The following is a 22,591-nucleotide window of genomic DNA, read 5'->3' on the forward strand; positions in this document are numbered from 1 at the left end:
TTATGTCAGCCACATCTTAATATTTTGTAGGATGGAGAGGCCATAACACTTATGCGAATGAATATGGTATCTGGTTCTTATTCCAGATTGCCCTGAGGCAGACCCACGGGATATCTTCCTATACGCTTTGGCAGTCTGCTGCCCATCACTATTTGTTTTCTGTGCTTCTGATCTTCAGTTTATCTTTTTGTAACAAAAGATCAGTAGCAGCTGGAGTTAAGCAATATTTCAGATGTTCCTTTTTTTTTTCCTTTACCCCTTTCAGAGTAAGGAAAACATTGCTGTGTGTATCATGCATGACTTCTAGCAGGCAAGTGTTAATGGTGCTGTCTGTATCTACTGCCTTGCAGAGCCTTTGCCAAGAACTGGAAGCAAAATTTTATGAAGGGACTTTCAACTGGGAAAATGTCAAACAACATGATGCAGCAAGTCTTTTAAAACTCTTCATCCGTGAACTGCCTCAACCACTCCTAACTGTAGAATATCTCAAAGCTTTCCAAGATGTACAGAGTGAGTAGTGTCCTTTCCATCTTGGTTGCAAAGAAATAATACAGTGCAGAGAATTGCTTCTTTGCTGTACTAGCATTTTCACTAATAATATGTGAAAGAAAACAAATCACAAATATTACTTAGAAAAAAAACTGTATCTTTTCTAATAAACATTAGCAAAGTAATATTTTTCATTGAACATCTACTTTAATAGTTGTAAAATGAAAGCACATTGTCACTTTTTGTTAGATTTCTAGTGGTCTTTAGGAATTATAGAGGAGTTAGAAGAAAATTGTGTAAGGTGGTGTCAGTTTATGAATAATATTTGTTTCATAGAATCGCAGAATGGCTTGGATTAGAAGGGACCTCAAGGATTATCAAGTTGCAACCCCCCTGCCACAGACAGGGTTGCCAACTACTAGATCATGTACTAGATCAGGTTGCACAGTGCCCCATCCAATCTGGCCTTAAACACCTCAAGAGACAGGGCACCCACAGCCTCTCTGGGCAATCTGTTCCAGTGCCTCACCACTTTCTCAGAGAAAAACTTCCCTCTGACATATAATCTAAATCTTCCCTCCTTCAGTTTAAAACCATTCCTCCTTGTCTTGTCACTACCCTTGTAAAAAGTTGTTTTCCTTCTTGTTTATAATCTCCATTTAAAAGAAGACAACAGCAAAGATGTAATAGTTCTGCACAAAATCCAAGAAATGGTAATGTATACTGTTTAGCATGGCGCATGGAGAGTATTTTATCCATTTGCAACAGGAAAAGTTACAACGGAATTGTCAAAACTGCTAATCATCTCTAATCCCTTGAGATCAGCAAGTTCCTGTGAAAACATACTCCTTTCCAACTGGTCACCAAGACAGCAAGCATACCAGCTGTAACATAAAGAAAGCAGCTTGGTGACAGTGCATCAGGAGTGAGAATCCACATGCGTTAACTTCTTAGTCAACACAGGGGTGTTGGTTTCAAACAAATTATTCCTGCCTTTTTATGGGCTCAGTGATGACGGCTTATTTCTTAAGTGCATTATTAGGTAATTCCCATGGTCAGGCAGACAGGCAGTTACTCTTAAAAGCTACTGGCAGTTCCACTCTCCAGGTTAGGAGTTCTTTTCAAGGGCACAGGCCTTCAATTGATGTGAGTAGGGGGCTGGAGCTTAAGCCTGTTACATAGTGGTGTTGATTTTGCAGCACTGAGCAGCAAGTTAAAGCAGGCCAGAATACTTTCAGATGATGCTGACAGCCAGCAGTTCCTCAAGGTTGTTCCAATTAACAGATACTGTTTGGAGCCAGGATGGTTTCTGCTTGCCACTTCTGAGCTGTCTTCAAGCCTTTTGTGGTTTTACTTATCCAGAAAATACTCAGATAATACAAAATGCACGGAGCTGAAGAATTTGATATAAAACAGACATAACACTTAGTAGACTCCAATTGTTTAAATTGTCTGCCCATTGTATTGGTTATGTACAGTAAGATTAGGTGTTAGAGAAAAAGGGCCATCTTTGTGACAGTGCTTTTCATGATAATGTGTTTAATTAGTGAGGTTAGACTTTTTACTATTTAAATATTTAAATGACTTAATTAAAACAATTTATTTTGTTAATTTAAATTAAGTGCCGACAGAACTAAAAGTAGAACGTTATTTAGGTGAACAGATGGGAAACCCTGATTTAAGTAATAAATCTTAATTGTTTTGCTGTTGTGTTCTTACTTGCTTTTAATGTATGTCTTTCTAAGCAGGCAGGTACACTGTTGTCACTGTTTGCATGTTTTGAAAGACTGTATAATTTACCATTCTTTCATTTATATCGTTAATTTTAATTATGGTAGAAGGTAGTCAGCAAACTGTTTTTTATATCATGGAGTAACTTTTTATTTATTTATTTATTTATTTATTTATTTATTGCTGTATCTCCCATATTGTTTTGAACAAAATGTATTTGAAATAGCAGTTCTGTTGGAATCCCATTGGAATGCACAAAATCAGACCTGTTGAGCTTTGAAATGGTGTAATAAAACTGTGTCAGATGCAGGTCTTTCTTCGCTTGTGTTATGTATGGCCTGATATTAGGAATCTGCTCAGAAGGCTTTCCAGAGCACTTCCTCTAAAGTATGACAGGAGGAAGTTTATCACAAGTGACAAACCTGAGAGAATTGGGGCTTTTCACTGCTCTACATTGCCAGGATATAGGAGCCGTGCCATGTTTGCTATGACGCTCCCTGCTGTAGATAAGTATTCAGCTTCTTTGCTGTTGGCTTTATCCCCATTGGTTTGCCACTCCAGCTGTTGCTACTCGTGTTGCTGGTGTCTTGTGGGGGTGACTTGAGAGACAGTGCAACTGTTAAGGCAATTACAGAAACTGTGAAAGCAGCTTTGAATATACTCCTGAAATTTTAGGCCCAGGCTCAAAAAGGGAGGAACCATTAGCTGGCTAGCTTTCTTTTTTAACATTGCAAAATAGAAGATCACAAGGCTCTGAAAAATACTGCCAGAAAAAAAAAAAGAGTTGAGTCATACAGCAACTGAATCACATAAGAGTGTTTGGGAAAAAAAAATTTAGAAAAGAAGGATTTACCAGTCCTTTGTCACACTGTGACAACAAGCCATGTGCATGCATTAAGCATTTTGTAAGAGGTTTCCACTTTAAAATCATGCTTTCTGAAAAGGATAAATGACAATTTTAAAATACTGAAGTTCTTTTGCTTCACTGGCAGATCTTCCAAGGAAGAAACAGCAGCTGCAAGCTTTGAATCTTTTGGTTATCCTTCTACCTGAAGCAAACAGAGACACACTGAAGGTTAGAATTGCCAATACACTTTTTCCTGTGTGAATATTTTGCCTGTTTCTGTGAATCCACTATAATGAATGCTGTTTTTCAACATTTTTTTTTTCTGTTCAAAGTTAATGCTGAAACTAAGGATTCTTTATTTTTTTTTCACATTTCACAGAACTTCAGAAAAAAAAACATGACTTAGGACCCTAATTCCTCCCAGATGACTTTAAGAGTATGACTTGAAATTTTTCCAGGAGATTGCAATAATAATCTTCCAGTGAATTACCCTTTTTCTTACAAGTTTCTTATCTATTTTTTTAGCAGTAGCAGTCATCATTTGCAGCACAAAAAATAAAATGTAATAGAATACTATCGATTAGTGTTTGCTTTTATAAAATGAGTTTATCTTTTTATTTCCTACTTTTACCTCTGTCTTTTGTTTCTACTACATAAATAACAAACTGGCATTTCCTACTGTTATTTGCATCACATCACTCATAGATACTTCCAATTTCAGCATGTCCTTCTGTAGCAGTGCTATCAATCTCTTTCAGAAAATATTTACTATTAAAATTGCTATAATCAAAAGTGAATGTGCAGGATTTCTGTGGAATACAGAACATCTTCTACCATAGCAAAAAAAAAAATCCTATTTTTTATTGTTTAAACATATTTTCCTTTTTGAGTTAACTTAATGTGTGGACTTAAATGCTTTGGAAAATATTATTAACAAGAATTACTTACTTTATTATATAAAGAAAACTTGCATTGCAGTCTTGTGAAGAAGCATATCCACACTCCTTGTTTTTAATGTGGTTTTGTTAGGAATAATGAGATTTTTCCAAGAATGTGTAACATCATGTTTCAATCTATCTTTCTCATGTGCGAAGTTGAGCTTTAAATTCTGCTGTAATTTCAGGTACTGCTCGAATTCCTCCAAAGGGTAATAGATCATCGGGAGAAAAACAAAATGACGCTAAACAATGTTGCGATGGTGATGGCCCCAAACCTTTTCACATTTCAAGGGCTTGGCTCAAAGACTATTGAACAAAGCGAGTTTGCTATGGCAGCTGGAACAGCAAACGTCATGCGCTTTATGATTCAGTACCAAAAACTTCTCTGGACAGTAAGTTTTTCCTAAGGGGGAAAAAATCCCATAAATTTCACAAAAAAGGCATCTGAACAAAGAAGTAATATGAACTTATTTCCATGATTTAAAGAAAGATCAGTCAGCCCTGTCCAGCTGGGTTCTTTCTCATAGGTAACTCTGATGGGAATGAAATAGAATCATTACATATTGTGCTGGAGTTAAGCTCTGATGGTCTGAGTTTCAGTATTTAATATGTACCGTAAGCGAACTGAAAAATGAATCCTTGGGGGATCTTTGTATTTGTTCTGTTGGCATGCACTGTTACAAGGAATTTACTCTTGTCTGCTTAGAGATACTCACAGGGAACATGGTGTATAAATCCAGACTTTTGGGCCAGACTTTGCATTAAATAAAGTATGTTTTGATAAATACATGAACTTGTGTCATGGTCTCAAGAAAACTCTCCTTTAAACAGACTGGAGAACTTGAAGCTTTGTTGTCCGTCAGCACCTTTAAACAATCTTGACCTTTGCTGCAAGTGTGGAAAAGTTATCGTCATTGTACTGACTAAACACTGAGTGAATTTTTTTGGCTGAGGAAAGTAAAACCTATATGATTCCACTTCCACCGAGAGAGATATAACATCACAAGTGCAGTGTTTATAAAATTATTTCATTCCATAGCTTTATATTATTTGAATCCTTAATTACTTTATTTAGAATTTATTTTTTCCTTTCCTACTTGACAATCTGTGAATTTATAATGTTTTGGTTAGTTAGTTATGGAAATGATGTGGTTATTCAATGCTTACTATCTATATTCATCTAGATTCCCAAGTTTATTGTTAACCAAGTGAGAAAGCAAAACACTGAAAACCAGAAGAAGGAGAAAAAGGACAAAGCTATGAAGAAACTTCTGAAAAAGATGGCTTATGATCGGGAAAAGCACGAGAAGCAGGACAAGACTCCTAATGATGTAAGAAAACATATATCTGAAATACTGTATAAAGAAGTCTGTCATCTCTGTAGTGTAAAAGTGGATATTGCCAAGAGGATATCTACACTTATTTAATAATTTTGGTAAATAGATAGGTTTCATAGTTATGGATTACTATCATGACACTTTTGGAAGGTTGAGCTGTTTATCTTTTCCCCAGATTTTCCAAAATGTTTTTATTCTGAAAAGTGATATCACATTGGTTGTTTCAAATTGGGTGTCCAAAACAAAAGTAGATTAGGTCTGTGTTTGTAGAGAGAACAAGTGTTGTGACAACATTCAGTATCCAAAGTTTTAGCTATGTTGATGCCCAATGGAATTCCATGTGTTTACTTAAAAAAAAAAAACCAAAAAAACAAACCCCTCTCAACTAGGTATCAGTTTTGATATTTTGGAAATGTTTGGAAGCTAAGCCAGCATTTAATGTTTCTTCTGCCCATGGGAGCTCCTGCACCACTGAAGTCTTTGTCCCAATGAATTTAAGTATTCCTTATTGAGTGAAGAATGCTAGAGCATGCGCTGCTTCCCTTCTTTATTTCCTGTTCCCTTCCCCCTCAGAAAACAAAACAAACAAACAAAAAAACATGTGAAAGCTGATAAAATGCTCCTTATGTAGTTACTGTTCAACTGTCTCCTCCCAGCTTAACCCAATGAATACTGTCTTTAGTTCGGTATGTAAATAACTTCTGTCAGACCCATCAGTGATGCCAAATTGTATGTTGCAGTGTAACACTTCACAACTCTTTCAAATGGTACAGAAAGTTCTGTGGCATTACAGTCTGATTATTTTCCTGTACTTTAGAAATATTTTATTTTGGCTTCTCCCGATTACATAGAAGCATTTCAAAAATATATCCCATGCACCTTCAATTTGCTTATTACTTACAATTTCAATAAAGTTAATAATTACTTTTTAATTTTTAAAGCTTACTGTACTATTGCAGTACGGTGTCTTATTATAATGCGTTTCAAAGACATTTTTCCAATATTTTAAATGCATAGACAGATAACACCAATTATACGTGTTTCCACAACCTAATGAATCCATACCAGAAAATACTATCTCGTGAGCTGAGGTCGAACTAAAGATTTCAGTGAATTAGAGACACCTTGTGGTAGTTTGTAAAAGTGCATTGGTTTAAATCTTAACAAGTGTGTGTATGGCACACTGTTTAAAAAAAAAAAACAAAAAAAACCAACTTGTCATTTTCTGATAAAAGCAAAGCAAAGCTGGTTAATCTATTAAGACATAAATTAGAATATGGCATATGAATGCATTTTCTGTGGTATCCGTCTGAATTGATATTGCAAATATACATATACATGTGTATTACATACATATATAAACATGTGTGTGTATATATATATATATTTGAATCTGCAAAATTCCCTTGGATCCCTTGGACAGTTGCATCCAACATCTTCTAGGACCATATATTTAAATGTTCCTACCTCACTTTGCATGCAGTAGTGACACGTCTTTAAAATGAATTAATTCCTTGAGCAGTACTTTGCCATACTTTCCTACCTATATGACTGTACTTGAAGGAATCTGTACACAAAGTCAGGATTTATCTATGATTTTAAAATAAAGCTAATTAAATATTGACATTTATTTTGTACTGTTTAATAAGGAGAGGTTTCTTTGAATACAATTCAGTGGAATTAATGTGGGCTGACACTTAAAGGAATGCTGCCATCCACTGTTCAACATGGAAATAACAGCAAATACACTGAAACAGACAAGTGCTATTGCAACTTCACATATCAGAATTTTTTTCTGTAATTCAGTGCTGATGATTTTTATAGTAAAATATGTCTTTTTAATCCACTAGAGAGTTATGACTGAAGTCTCATGTAATACTTACCCAAAATTCTTACCTAAGCATAAATGGAAGGTTGCTATCAAATAATTTTCTTTAAGTCCCAGAAATCTCTGGGGATTCCCTGCAAAATTAAATAGAATTTTTCACACATTTTTCACTCCTATCCAAAGCATTCCATAATTAGGGTGCCTGGGAACACAGTACTCCTAAAACCATGTTCCCAGATATGGTATGGCTTCGTTGTAAATTACATTTATACATTTTTCTGTGTGGCTGAAATTACCTCAATTCTTTCAATTCTTTAAGAAAAAAGCTTTCTCCCCGCCCCCCCCCCCCCCCCCCCATCCCCTCTCAATTATCAGTTTGTACTGCCTTAGCTTGAAATTGAGATGATTTAATTGTGCAGTTCCTGGACTAAAGAGTTAATTATCTTGCTTGCAGCTGAATAAAACCTAAGTGAACATTATGCATGCTGTGGCACCCCACATAGTTAAACAGAGATAGCCAGAGCTTGAGTCACTTTCATAATCTTCAGAAATATCTCAACATTTTCCATGGCAGTCAGCTCATTTGGTGATCTGCATAAATCTTATATCTCATGAGACCTTTCTATCAATCTCTCTCCCCATTTTAAGACTGAGGTAGAACAGCATTTACTGTGCAAGGGGAGCAGATTTGGGGCAAAATTTTTGTACAGTGCTGAAAGTGGTTAGTGGGGTTTATGAAGGCTGGTAGCTTTTGGGGGCAACTAAGCATACAATTCTATGGCCCAAGTTTGTGTTAGGGAGTAAGTCTTTATGCTGTGATGGGTATGCACAGTGCTCTAGCCAGGCAAAGAAAGATGCCCTTGTGACTGCAAATTTATCCAATAGCTAATAGGTACCACCTGTCACTGCATTCCTCTATATTTTGAAATTGTTCCAAAATAAAGGAGCAGCCATGTTGGTGGCAAAGTGCAATGCTACTGGGCTTGTCTAATACAGCTGTACAGTTGATTGTCCCAAGTGAGGTGCACTACATGCAGTTTAAAAAGAACAGCTGCATGCCAAATCTTTCAGGCTTTGTCTCTCACTTAGCAAGTTCATTTTGAACTCCAGTCTTGTTCTTCATAATCCTGTGCTTCTTCCTTGGTTGGTATCATTTGCACATTTGTAAGTATAAATTCATCATCTGAGTCACTACTGAAAATACTGTGCAGTTGCTTCATCCCTCTCTTTGTCTAGCCTGATGAATATCCAAACATGTCATGCAAAGTAATCAGCAAGAGACCCACTGCAGATCCTACAGCCAAGTACCTGCAGCTCTTTTGTGAAACATAGATCAAGTGTCTATCAAAAGCCCTAACTTGAATGTTTTGAATTGTGCCATGCAGAGAACAGTTCCTTCTGTGAGCCTGCTTCTAGATGATTTATGGTCACTTTTTCTGTCCCACCAACTTGTATAGTGAATGGACTAGATGATGTTCATTATCTGTTCTTATGTAGTTGGGCACCATGAACATACTGTGCAGCTGAGAATGAATAAATGTAGGTAGTGAAAGTGGCAAAATATGTTCATTAGCTGAGCTAATAATGATGCTGTTTAAATAAACAGAGTAATTACTCTGTTTGATTTCTGACTGTAATGCTGCTGTTCGGTGGACATTTCTCATTCTTCTCTCATACACTCAAGGCAGGCAGCTTTTTAAGTCATTTATTAAATGACTGCTGTACAAAGAAAAGGACTGTTAGTCTACTGAAGTTGAAGAAGATGACTTCATTAAAATCAACTGAAACAAAATAACACAGAATTGTATACTAAAATGAAACAAATTTACAGTGAATTTGATAAAAGACCACTTAGGGACAACTGTAAATAGCCTTTTCATCTTTAGAAGTTTCACATCCTTTTGCTAGGTAGCATGATCCCAACAGTCTGGAAGAAGGAAAACAAGGTGTTTAAACAGGAGTTAGTTTTCTATCCAGTAGCTACAGCCATTATTTGCATGAGTGAAGGCCTTAAAGAATAGATTGGGCAAATTTAGAGATAGATATAGGGAATTGCTTTTTGAGATCCTTTGCAGCCTTATGAATCTTTGATTGTATGATTACTGTGAAGCAAATTCTCAATTTGGTGATTCCTAATGCTTTAAGAATAAGTAGTTATTATGCGTGTTATTTTAAAAATCAGTAAATAGAAGGACTCGATGTAGAAGGCTTGCTTGGTTAAAATTACTAACTGTAGCGTGTCACTTATATATATTATAAGCCTTTAGCTTATAATCATACTTCTGATTCAGAACAAATTAAAACTTGTTCTCTATTAGTTTAACTCAGATGGTTTCAGAGAAGATACTCTAGATTCCTAGGTGCCCAGATTTGTTCATTGATTATGGAAGAACAGCCTTTCAATTGCACTAAACAGTGGGAAAAAAGAAGAGAATGAACTGTCATAATAAACTTTGACCACTGATATTTTTACATTTCCTTTTCTATCAAAATGAGTTCACTTGGGTAATGTAAGATGAATGGAAAAATTGCTTTAACATTTTCGTGAACAGAAATTTGGAACTTATTCACAAATAAGTTGTGGCATCTCTATCTTCAAATGTCATGTCAGGCTGAGAGAGCTGGAGCTGTTCAGCCTCGAGTAGAGTCAGCTCTGAGGTGACCAGATAGCAGCCTTTTGGGGATTATAAGAAAGAAGGGGGATAGGCTTTTTAGCAGGGTATGTGGCGACAGGACAGGGGGAAATGGTTTCAAACTAAAAGGGGAGATATTTAGATGGGATATTGAGAAGATGTATTTACAATAAGGGTGGTGAGGTATTGGAACAGGTTGCTCAGAGAGGTGATTGATGCCCCATCCTTGGAAACATTCAAGGTCAGGCTGGAGGGGCTCTGAGCAGTATGATTGAGTTGTGGGTGTCCCTGTTCATTGCAGGAGAGTTGGACTAGATGACCTTTAAAGGTCCCTTCCAACACTGAGGATTCCATGATTCTATGTATGAGTTGAACAGAAAAACGATCCTGTGGAGCCCTCCTTCTCTATAAGTGATATGGTTGATGTTTGTCTTCAAGGATTTTGGGGTTGAAATAGCATACAAATCAGTTATATAGGTTGACTTGCTGGGTATATTCTGGAGAATAAAAAATAGGGACAGAAAGCTCTTCTAGTGAATATCTGCTTCAATAGGCAATATTTCCTGAAAATAGGGATCACTTGAAGTAGAATGAACTATCAATACTTTGTGTTATCTTTTTTTTTTTTTTTTTTTCTTTTGGCATGAAATTCAGTTTAAGTGAAAGTGGAAAGGTTTCTTCTGGAAGTTTCAGGAGGGCATGGAATGAAGGAACTGTTTGGCTTTCATGCCTACAGCAAGTCTTTCTGTCTTTTCTGTGTCAGTCTCATATGCTTTTTGTCATACCTGAGTATGTTCTTAATATAGCAGTAGCTGTTATTTCTAACATCTCAGAAAAATAATTAAGCACTACTATTCTTTTGTTCTAAAGTTCTTTATGTAGGTAAAAAGAGATTTGAAGGCCCTGTGCAATTTTATGAATTTCTCTGTAGTTACCGTATTTCTGCAGCGAAGTGTAGTAGAAAGTGGTAAAGTGCACTTACAGAGCACTGTACTGTTACTTATTCTGTACTGTATTTTGAGTAACTCATCAAAGCCAGCTGCTCACAGCTTTGTTCCAACACCGTTATTGCTTTGCAGGCTGATGTTCCTCAGGGAGTGATACGGGTGCAAGCGCCTCATCTTTCTAAAGTTTCCATGGCAATACAGCTGACAGAAGACCTGAAAGCCAGTGATATAGTAGCCAGATTTCTCAGTGAGAAAAGGTACAAATACATTTTTGTTTTATTAACGTGTATTCTATCAAGAAAAAAAAAGTTTAAAAACAGTTTGAATCAAAGTGAGTTTGTGAACTTTGGGGTAAATTTAGCCCATTAGAATATACGCTTGAGGAATTATTAATCTCATGTTTCTAATACCTCTAAAGCTCATGAAGCCTTCAGGAATGCACAAAAACTGTTAGTAAAAACTGATCCGCTCTTTAGTCTGATGGGTCAAGAATACTTTTGTGATGTTCTTGGAAGAAGAAGGGATCTCCAAGAAAACAAGTCTGAGGAAGAAGGAGATGATGAAAAGAGAAAACATTATGTAAAAATAGCATTAACATATAACAATAGTACAGATATCTGAAAATATTGCTCGTGCAGTGTTTTAAAAGGAAAGTTTTAGTTATCCGAATCCATTGAGAAATGAAGAGGTTTTAGTAAAGATTTTACATTTATTTTATATATACATGAGCAAAGTAAGAAATCAGAATAGATTTAGCAAAAAAAACCCCCGAATCATATATAGCTGTTCATGCTAAAGCTGTAACATAGTGCTCTGGGTGAAATCAAGAAGCCAGTTTTTCTTAAGAGCTGTTTTCAGGGGCTTATATTTTTGATAGAAAGTTTTTTTTTTTTTTTGGCTGCACCGTGGCGTATATTATTAGAATGAATAGTGAGAAAAATAAAGTCTATATGTAATTTGGGGACTTTATTCCTCCTCTGTATGTTTTTTCACTTCTTTTAGTTGCAGCAAAATTAAAACCAACAAGAATGTGGTTTCCCTACCCAACCGCTTGGCTTTTTCAGACATATGAAGTGTGTGAGGGGAATACTTATTTTTGCAGCAGCAGTGAAAGAAAAATTAGAGGGTAAATATCAGGCTACTTGCTAATAACAATGGAATGCTTTTCTAAAAACCACAGATTCTTCACATCGATGAGGGCTGCTCCAAAAGTAATGCCTCCTCTTTTATTATGTTGGCTCATGACATGAGAGTTGGTGGTGTGGCAGTAGAGGTTGAACCTTCCCGCCAATATTCCGTTACATGTTGATGCCATGTGACAGATGGCAGCAGAGGGACAGTCTGACAGAATGGTGTCTGACATGGAAGTGCACATGAAGCAAAGATGTGGAATTGAATTCCTCCATGCAGAAAAAATGGCACCCATTGACATTCATCTACACTTGCTGAATGTTTATGGAGTCCAAATGGTGTAACATGGACACAGTGAGGCAGTAGGTGGTGTGTTTCAGTAATAGCAACAGTGACAGTGGGTCACCTGCACTAGTGCACATTGTTACAAGCGTGGTATGCAGGTTCTTGTTCATCGCTGGCAAAAGTGTATAGCTAATCATGGTGATGACATTGAAAAATAGTGTCTACTTGCTGAGAGTTTGTTCTATCAAATAGTGTTATTGTGTTCTTTTTTATCTGTTGTAGTTTCCCTGGAAATACATAGGAGGTATTATACATAGGAGATATTACTTTTGGAGCGACCTATGTATCTTATTTATACCTTTTCTGTAGTTTATTGCTCACTTGCAGGACTGTTTGCACTAGCATGCAAGGGTGTTCTTGTTCACTTACTTTATCAGTAAATGAGTATATATACAAAGGGTTTACAACTGCTGCACTGCTGATCTTAATAAGCAGAACTTCTACCAGAAATGTCTCAGTTTTTGGTGTACAGATTCTTTGCCAGTGTACAAGCTCTTTTGCAATACAGTTAATCTGTGCTTTTTGTTCCTGGCAGTGGAAATGTCCAAACACTCAAGAAAGAAGAGGTCTTCCTTTATGAAATAGGAGGAAATATTGGTAAGAATGGCTTCTGTACAACTTCTTTTGCTAGAATAAGACTGTTCAACACTTAATCCGTGGATTTACTGTGTGACTGCATTTATTCACATCCTGACACTAAAGCGGAGAGTTAACCTTGGGGAGAAGGAAGCAGAGAAGGTGGTGTAATCATCGTATTAGTAGTACATTATTATCTCTTCTAGTGGAGGAAGACTACTGTTACAGATGTTCCTGATACATATATACAATAAAGAAGCATAGAAAGATTGGACTGGAAGGTGCTTGAAGTTCGTCTTCTACATCTCTTTGTACTGAGACATAATAAGTGAACTTACAGCCCTTCGTGCTCTTCATTGGAGTGTTGCTTGCAGTCTCCAATGAGAAAATGACCATTAAAAAAGAAAAATGACCAAGTAATGAAATTTTCAAACAGTTAGTCTTTCCTGCTCTGCGTAACCACTGATTAAAGCAAATAGCAAACCAGCAAGGTGAAGGCCAAAGGCTAACACTGAAAGCAGTTCAGAAATTTCCTTTGATAAATACAAAAGTATTTTTGTGTTAGGAATCAGTTCCCATTATTTTTCATATGCTGAGCAAAGAAACCCATAAAACTGACACACCCCAAAACCTAGAAGACAGCATTGTATTGAACTTACATCTTACATTCACTTTTTCCTTATTAACCATGGTGTATTAAACTTTATTTGAAACTATAAAATTCCATGAATATGTCGTATGTCTGTACTGCAAATTTAAATACTTCATATAGTTGCTATTTTTATCATTATTCCTTGTAACCTAATCACTACTTCAATTTAATTTTTTTATATCTAAACTGAAAAATTTAATGTAAGTTAAAAATAACACTTTCATATTTTCCCTGCAGGAGATAGGTTTTGTGCTCTTAGTAGCTTTGAAAGCAATCCCCCCCCCCCCCCCCCCCCCCCCCCACAAAAAAAAGATATCTGGATTCCAGATCAGTATATTATCTTTCTCTTGCATATCCATTATATATGCATTCTCTCAGCTGAGACAAGAGGAACTCCCTGACATTTACCTGCTATACAGGTTAACATAGACCAGCTTTCCAAATCTTTGCAGTTCCTTTCTTCCAGATATGGCTGATGTACAAGGAGCCCAAAAGGGAGACAACCTGACAGGCTCATAATGTACTCATATGCTTATGCACACAGTTGTAATATGAGCGATGCTGATGTCCTTAACAGATGGAGCTGCTGAAGTCTCCAGACATTTTTGTGTGCCCAGTGCACTGTGGGGCTTCATGGCACTGAACAGGACTTCTGCTATTGCTTCATGAGCAGGATTGGATACAGAAGTCATAGCATTTCAGAATGGTTTGAGTTGGAAGGGACCTTAAAGATCATCCAGTTCCAGCTCCATGCCATAAGCAGGGCTCCCACCCACTCCATCAGGCTGCCTAGGGCCCCATCTAATGTGGCCTTGAACGAATCCAGGGGTGGGGCATTCACGACTTATTTCTTCCTGTGCTGTCACTGAGGGGCTTGTCCAGGAGTGTGGGTGGTACATGGCACACAGGTTGGGATAAAAATGCCTGAGAGAGGACAAGCTGCCACCTGGCATGGGGAAGGGACAGAAGTGTATCAGGAAGAGCCTATTTGAGCAGACAATCTCATTTGCTTGCCTGCTTTAAACAGGGTGTCAAGACAGCTGGCAGGCTGACCCTGCTGCAGGGTAACACCTCTGCTTGCCTTCTGATTTAGGAGAATGTATTTCCAGAAACATCTGGTTGGCAGGTTAAAGAAGCTACCAGTCATCTACCTCAATCACTTGTACGGTGGAGCAGGAGAGGGGCTGTAGTGCATAGCTGCAAATGCAAAAGCCCGTGGGGAAATGGGAGGAGAAAGCTGATCTTGATGGAACAGCATGTGATTTTCATCATAGCTACTAGACATAAATGAGTTGCTTGTAATGCACTGAAAACATTGTACTACTTTTCTCTCTTGTGACAGTAACCATTAGAAGTGCTATGCAGAAGTGTTAACCAGGAGAAGCAGGGTGAGGAGTAATACCTTCTTAGCAAGGACAAACCCTGCTCAAACTTTCCATTTCAGAAAAGAAAGAAATGTTAATGGGCTTCAATGGAATTTTGAATTAACCACAAGACAACCAGCGCCCCGTTTTCCTTTATTAAACTTTCAGAGAATGGAGCTTCCATGCAAACAATCTGTGTGAAGAATCTGACCCAGTGCCACAGAGTTGGAACCTCCCACAGCTTCCCTGACAGCTTCACCCCTGCATCCCTTTCTCTCCAAGATGGATGAGAAGGTTAAAAACACTCTTAGGCTTTAGCTATGTTGTCCATTGTTAAATACCACAGAAGTAGCTTGAAAACCTAAATGGAATAAACCAGAAACTTTGAAAAGAATTTCTTTTTATTTTTTTTTTCTTTACTGATGTAGCCACATAACCTCTTTCTTTTTTCTTTTCTTTTTTTTTAAAGGGGAACGCTGCCTTGATGATGATACCTACATGAAGGACCTGTACCAGCTCAACCCAAATGCCGAGTGGGTTATAAAATCTAAGCAGAGCTAAGCAAATGGCGAAAGAACAAACCATGGACTTACTTTGTAATGCTGAATTTTTCAAAGTGGTAGTGTGTTCTTTGAACATTCAACTGTATTATGCATATTAATAGAAACTTACCTAGTTAAAAAGAAAAAAGGCAATGGAAACCCAACAGTGATTACTAGCAAATTTTCACTTTTACTTACAGCAAGATACCAGAAAGAACTTTTCCCACTCATTTGATACGAGAATAAGTCAGTTAAACATTTTAATGGCACTAATCTCCCTTGATGATACTCCCATCTGGTAGGTCTGGTTTCAAACAGATGTTTAACCTCTTTATATTAGAGATCTAAAATCTGTTTGCATTGAGGTGTGTGTTCGTATAGGTTTTTGCAGTGGTAGGACACTGGAGAACCAAATCCTAATCAGCACTTCTGAATGGTACAGTATTAAAAATACCTAAAACCATTTCTCAAGTGTGAAATTCACAGGACAAAACTGCAGTACAATATATATTTTGTCTTTGGCAGTCCTAATTTTTTTCACTTTCTAGGTAAACTTTGATAGAAGCTATTTAAAAACAACTGTGAAAATGCTTTCTATGCATCTTTTTGCTAGATCTTTTTAATGTTTTTATTCTTATTATGGTTGATTGTATTCTTGATATTATTATTATTTTTTTTAAAGTAGGACAGTATAACACAGTGAGTCATTTTTAAAGCTCACCACTCTTGGCAGTGTCCTTTCTGGAATATTGTCACCACTAGAAAGATGTCTGAGTTTTTCAGCAGTGATACTCGGATATGTTGCAAACGTTGATTTCAGGTTTTTTGGACATCTGGATAGATTGCAGAGCATTTTATGAACTGCCAAAATCTGCCAATTATGAGCACAATAAAGACTTTCAGGATGAATAAAATAACTGTGGAGAGAGACTGTAGGCTCAGTTTCACAGTAGCAAACCACCAAACCTTTCACCCAAAATCAGGGTAAAGGTCTGCTGTGGAGTGTACGTAGGTATTACCTACCACCAGCTTTACATCTGGTCTATCCTGGATGAGGCTAGAATCAACTTCTGCCTTCCCTGATAGATGCTGTCTAAACCACTAGAAAATTAGTAGTCCAATGGTGAGCTAGTGCAAATTCTCCTCTTGGTGGGGAAGGAAGGACTGAATGCTCCCTGTGGAATCCACTGATACCAAATTGCAGACTGACGTGGCTCACTGCGGCACAAAAAGCTGTGACTGTGGCTTCGGAACCCAGTCCCATAGCAATGCCTTGGGCTCACAAACCTGTGTACCACTTCACAGTTATTTGTAAACTAGTTCAGCCCTGCTGTAGCACATACCTGCGTGCTGACCGCCTGAAGTATAACTACTGTGAAATGATATGCTTGGAACTAAGCGTTTTCTTCCAATGCACACAGAATTACATTGACCTCATAGGGAATATCTATATACAATCAAGAACTGCATCTGATTTTTTTTTTGTTGTTGTTGTTGTTTTACTTGATCAAAGCTGATTAAAGGAATCAGGGGCCTTTCTGCTGAGCTTTGGATACCGGCCCTGGCTGTGTTATTCCCCAAGAAACCACTGGAACTCTGTTTTATACACAAGCAGTGAAGTAGAATTCTGACAGGTCATGGAAAAAAATTTCGGCACCTTCTGATTAGTTATCTGCAGTGTATGAACAATTTGAGAGATGTAAGTATTTATTGTTTGTAAGAAGTCTCGGAGAGGATGCAGTGAAGGATTCTCCAGAGCAGGATGAAGGCAATCGGAGACTGCTGTAGCAGCTCTGCTCCCAATGCTCTGTCTCTGTGGGTACCCCCGTGGTGTTGCACTGTGCCACGGCGGCACTGCCCACGAGACAAATCGCTTTGTCGATAGAACAAAACTCGCTTGCTGTTCTTTAAGGGATAGAGTAGAAAGCCAGAGCGGCGCTTAGGCAAACTATTTATGAATCTAACGTAAGGCGTAGAAGGTGTTTTTGTCATGTAACGCAGCAATGATGTGTGTTGTAGTACGCGTAGTTCTGTAAGCGACCGCTCGCGACCGGGACGCCAGGTGATGTTGGAATCAGGAGCAAAGTGCTGAGGATGGGAACAGCTGTACGGCTCTGGCGTAACGTTACAACCACCTGCTGGCTACGATCTTTTAAATAACTTCGTTTCTGGTTTAGTGCCATTACCTATTTTTTTTTTTTAATTTAAAAGGCTCTTTTATAATTAAATGTTATTTTTTTTTTTTTCTGAACGCTCTTCTCCTTTGAGTTATTATGCGAGAGTTTGCTGTGCGTGTAAAACGCTGATACCAGACACCGAGTGGGGATGGTTCTTTTCATTTCACACCGTGCGTCTTTGCGGGTGGTTCGTTGTTTTGTGCGTGGAAAGAGGCGTTGCTAAGCGGAACGCTCGGTTACGCTGTCTTGCAGCCTGACCGCAGGAGGGCTGCTGCTCAGCGCACACCCGAGGCGGCAGCAACGCCGCCCCTCGCTGAGGCCACCGCCCCGCCCCGCCCCGCCCCGCCCCGCCTACGGACGGCCGCAGGGAACGCGCCCGGCCGCGGTGCTATGGCGCCCCCTTGCGGGCGGAGGTGGAGCGTACGCGGCTGTGCGGGGCAGGCGTTGTTTTGCGAGAGCGGTTGCGAAGCGCGTTCCCTGCTCTGGGTGGCGTTTCAGACCCTTTTGTCTGAATGTTAGGTGTAGAGGTGGCCCCTACTGCCCGTCCCTTTCCCAACTCCCGGGGGTTCGTGCCCCCTCCTTTCGCCCCCTCCGCCGCTCTCACCCAGGGTCCTCACATTCCCCTCCCACGGGAGAGTGCAGGGAGGGCGCCATCTTCCACCGCACCTTCGCCCTCTGTGAGCAGCTTGCAGGAGGGCACGTGGTGGGGCCCTCGGCTGCAGGCCAGCAGGGAGGATTTCACGCACAGAGTGGGGAGATGAGTGGGTCTGGGTGTGTGCTCTGACCATCAGCCAGCACCACTGTGCCATGTGGGTGATGGGAGCATGGGCCCAGGTTGACCACAGGCTGTGGAGTCTCCTCCTTGAACATCTTCAGAAGCCACCCGGACGTGATGCTGAGCACCCTGCTCTGGGTGTCCCTGCTTGGGCAGGGGTTGGAGCAGATAGGCACACGGGTCCCTTTCCACCTCAGCAGTCCCATGTTAAGCACTGGCACAGCCTCCCGTGAGGCTGCTCTGAACTCAGGGCCTGAGGAGATGCGCCCACTGTGGAGGAAATGCTTTAGGAAGTCCTGCCTAAAACTTTTTGCAATCCATTACTTTTTTTTGTCAAATATTCTTCCTAAAGTTACTGAAGCTGTTTAACAAAATACTAAGCATTAAGAGTTAATTTGCAGCAGAAAAGCAATCTCGGTGAAAGATTTGCTAAGTGAGTGATTTCCTCTAATGCACCTCAGTATATATAAGGATTGAATCTCTGTAGCACTTCTATTTCTGAAGCGTTGCAGCCATTCAAGAAGAAAACAGTGCGTATGCACTAATTTTACAGCAACGTTTACAATGATTACTTTTTACTAAGGCAATGCTTGCAGGATCTTCAAACCACTGTTCCTGTTTGCACACAAAGAGGCAGGTAAGCACTTCTCATCTCCATTTAGCAGATGGGAGAACTGTTCCTAGATGGCTTGCCTGCGGCTGAAGGGGTGAAATCAATCTGATTTGTAGAAACCAAATATAATCCTCCAAAAATCTGCCATATCACCAGTAACGGAACTTCAGCTATCATAAATCTGACTTCAGGGGACAGTTTTAATAAATATAATACTGTGAGTTTTAGCCTGATTTCCAAAGGAAAGTGTCTGGGGTAATCTCACTGCCAGTGTGTGTCTTCCCCTAATTACTTCTGGATCCGCTGGCAGACTTCAATCATTCTTGGCAGATGGAGGAGGGGGAGAGAACATCTCAAAAATAATTAAATTTCTACGAGTTTCATAAAATGAGGCGACTGGAAGGAAGACAGAGGCAGAACAAGCCCTTTGATCAAGGGAAGGGTGACAGCGTAAATTCTGCCTTTATGTGGGCACTGGAGCAGATACGGGGCTGGTTGTTGTGATGTAGCTTGTTCCTAACTTCCAGTTAGCACAGTTGATCCCCCTTCCTCCCCTGTTGGGTTCAGCAACTCAGTGAGCACCCTCCCTGCTGAGCTACCTGCGGGGTGGGCAGCAGTACACCTGTACCCTCCTCTCATAGGTCTGTTGGGAGTCACCTTTATCCTGGACAGAGATCAGACCTAAAATTGGCTAGTATCAAATGGCGGAGTTCACGTATGTACAGGTGTTAAGCGGTAATAGGAATGCAACTTTCCATTCTGTTACATAGGTGCTAGTTCAAAGTCTCCACGGATGTTACTGCTCTCCATTTGCTCGCTTCTGGGACAATTGAAAGGATTCTTCATTCTTCCTGTGTCACCCTAAGACCAGTAAGTAGCATTAATTCATGCTGATAGCCAAAGACTGATAAATTTACTGTTTCAGAATCGTGTTTTACCATTACATCTCTTGAAAACACCTGGTTTCTGGTGTAGCTGTCTCAGCTCCTGTATGTTGAGTCACTGGATCAGGTCCTGCAGGTAAGGCAGCTCTGGGTTCTTTCCCATGGGAATTCTCTGTGTCCCCAGAGCATGAAGTCATCAGAGGTGATGTCTCAGAGATGCACAACTTCAGTGTACAGTTGTCTGGTGAAACTGTGGGGACAGACAGCTTTGCACAGTAGAATTTCACAAGTATACACAAGTTACTGGAGTATCCCTTGCTATTTATCAATGTGCAAATGTTTGATTTACTCCAAACGACCCGGAGTAAATGGGAGAATATGTAGTTGCTCCAGAATGTTCAAGAATCTGATTCAGGCTCCAAACCCTGGGCTGCATCCAATCTAGACCTGGTTTCTTGCTCAGTCACTTCTGTGAAATGATTCTTGAATGAAAGCCTGCCTTCTGATTTTGGGTTTGTCTGAAAATAATATCTAATCTAATATAGCTGCCTTAATTATATTCTAGTATGCTTCTGCAGTGTGTGCTGTAAGTTACAAGGCAAATGAGCTCCCAGGCCCTTATTTTGGATGCTCATCCTCCGTCACAGTCTGCCAAAAACCAAACTTATTTATGAGTCTGGGTGAGCCTGAACAAAGGGAGTTTCTTTCAGCAGGGACCACAGCCTGAGCAGGCGGTACTGTGGGGAGCCACACATCCATGAAGTACCAAGTGAGAGCTGCCCATCTGAGTATTCCAATCAGGTTCTTTTACTTCTCGGCTGTCTTATACATATTCGGTACACCATTTTGCTTCTGTAGACTGTAAGGTGGGAGGATGCAGCCAGCTGACATCCATCTGAGATGATGTTTTTTGTTTTAAATGCTTGACTTTGAAATAAGGCGTATCTCATGGGGGTGTGAGACAAGAGAGATAACAGCAACTTTCTGAAACCATTCTAATGCAGTCTTAGAGTCCTGGGAAAAATCTGCACCGCTGCCTTCAATGTATCATTTTAAACCAAAACAGGATTTTCCTTTCATTGGGTTAAGCTCTGAGGTAATAGGCAATTCTGACATGGTTATGAGTTTGGATATGGCTTTGCAAAAATTTGGCCAGAAAATATACCATTGCAAAACCCTTTTCAGTTATTCAACCTTTTCTACCAAGACAAAGTGCCTTTATTTTTATTACTTTGAAGATCCCTACAGGGCTGGTCTCCTGATTTTGCCCCAGTTCTGCTTGGCTACATGGTAGAAGGAGGCGTGAGAGAATTATTGCATTAAAAAAAATAAATCTTACTGTTGAAAGTATTGTTAAGATAACCAACGAAGGGCCACTGTGCAATCATGAAATGGAGTCCTTCAGAAGGTTCTTGTTTATTCCAGTTCCTTCCAAGCAGAGAAAACAAGACAGTCAATTCTGTAGACCAAATGTTGCTGTTATCCCCACACAGGACTGTCTCACTTGAGTTCTTCCAGGAAGAGCTGAAAGCAGAGAATACTCATGTCCCCAGCCATTCTGAAGTGAGGGGAGGTTCTCCTGTAGATGGTGTGTGTGACTTGTTTGTTTGTTTTTCCTTCTTTTTAAATTGGGTACCTTTTTCTCTTTGAAGGTTATTGTTGGGAATTGTGAAAACTGAACATAATTGTAGAGAAGAAATATTTCTATACAACCACAGTGTGGATGTTTTGAGGATATTTATGAAATACATATGGTTACAGTCAAGTGCTCTTAGCTTTTTTTCCAGAGAATCTCCTAATTGCTTAAATCTGCTTGGATGATTATAAGAGAAGTTGATTTAATAAAGAAACACTTGCTAAGCAAGTCTAAAACATTGGTAAGGTTAGGAAAGAACTGATTTTTCCTCCAAGGCACCTAAAATGATGGCATGGTTTAAATTCTAAAAACATCTGTTTAGCCCTTGGAAAAAAATATGTTAGTGCATAAATAGTACAACTAAACAGCATATTGGTGTGCTGATGAGGGCAGAACTGTATACCAGGCCTGTTTATTATGTTTTGTCTCACAAGGCTGTGTGCTGCTGAGATGTCCTCAGTCTTACAAAATAAATTAAATCTATTTTTTTTTTCTCTCCAGGGATCAGGAGCTTCCTGCAGTGCATGCACACATCATTTAAGCCACTGGGCAGGCAGTTGTATCTATGACAGTCATGCGGATGCTGCAGAAAGCTCTCACCTCTGGATAGACTAAGACTTAGCCATTCAGATAAGGAACACTTTAGGCTGCTCAGCTGGACTCTGTTGATTCTAGCACATGGATAGGTACAGAGCTGTCATGGCATATAAACTGCTGCTAATCCCAACCTCTCTTCTCAGACAGGGACTGGGGACATTGCAGCTGATGACACTTGGCTGGCCCAGCCTCAGCAGGGTCTTGAGATGCCAAGAGAATTCCTGCTATTTGTCTCTAAGCTTTTTTTTTTTTCCCTGCTGTATCATAGAAGGTGTTTTGAGACTTCTGTCATGATTAGCATTTTCTATATACTTTGTAGGGTCAGCATTGTTGGTCTGCTCCTTTGCATGGTTATAGTATGTAGTACATGATAAAGGGAGTTCAAGAGTGTCCAGATCCTTGTGCAGTTTTTCTTTGAATGTTATCTTAATAGTAAATGTATATAGATGTAAATTTTGCTTCAGCCATGTCAGTGCAGCTCTAAGACCTTTCTATTCTTCTCTAATACTTTCCCTGTAGTGTGCTACTCAAAGGATGATTCCCACCTGT

The 22,591-nt window shown here is 39.3% G+C and overlaps 1 protein-coding gene across 3 annotated transcripts in view; it reads left to right on the forward strand.

Annotated features, from left to right (window-relative positions):
* The window catches only part of ARHGAP18 (Rho GTPase activating protein 18), an 84,286-nt gene extending 66,675 nt beyond the window's left edge, over positions 1-17,611 (forward strand). For all 3 annotated transcript variants that reach the window (XM_015284131.4, XM_419743.8, XM_040697906.2), the window contains exons 9-15: positions 351-510; positions 3,213-3,295; positions 4,191-4,397; positions 5,190-5,336; positions 10,883-11,007; positions 12,762-12,823; positions 15,288-17,611. In XM_015284131.4, the coding sequence (XP_015139617.1) occupies positions 351-510; positions 3,213-3,295; positions 4,191-4,397; positions 5,190-5,336; positions 10,883-11,007; positions 12,762-12,823; positions 15,288-15,379 (876 nt within the window). In that variant the 3' untranslated portion in view covers positions 15,380-17,611. The remainder of the gene's footprint in view (positions 1-350; positions 511-3,212; positions 3,296-4,190; positions 4,398-5,189; positions 5,337-10,882; positions 11,008-12,761; positions 12,824-15,287) is intronic.
* Positions 17,612-22,591: the final 4,980 nt, after the last annotated feature.

This window comes from Gallus gallus, chromosome 3 (genome assembly GCF_016699485.2).
Source record: "Gallus gallus isolate bGalGal1 chromosome 3, bGalGal1.mat.broiler.GRCg7b, whole genome shotgun sequence".
Lineage (NCBI taxonomy): Eukaryota > Metazoa > Chordata > Aves > Galliformes > Phasianidae > Gallus > Gallus gallus.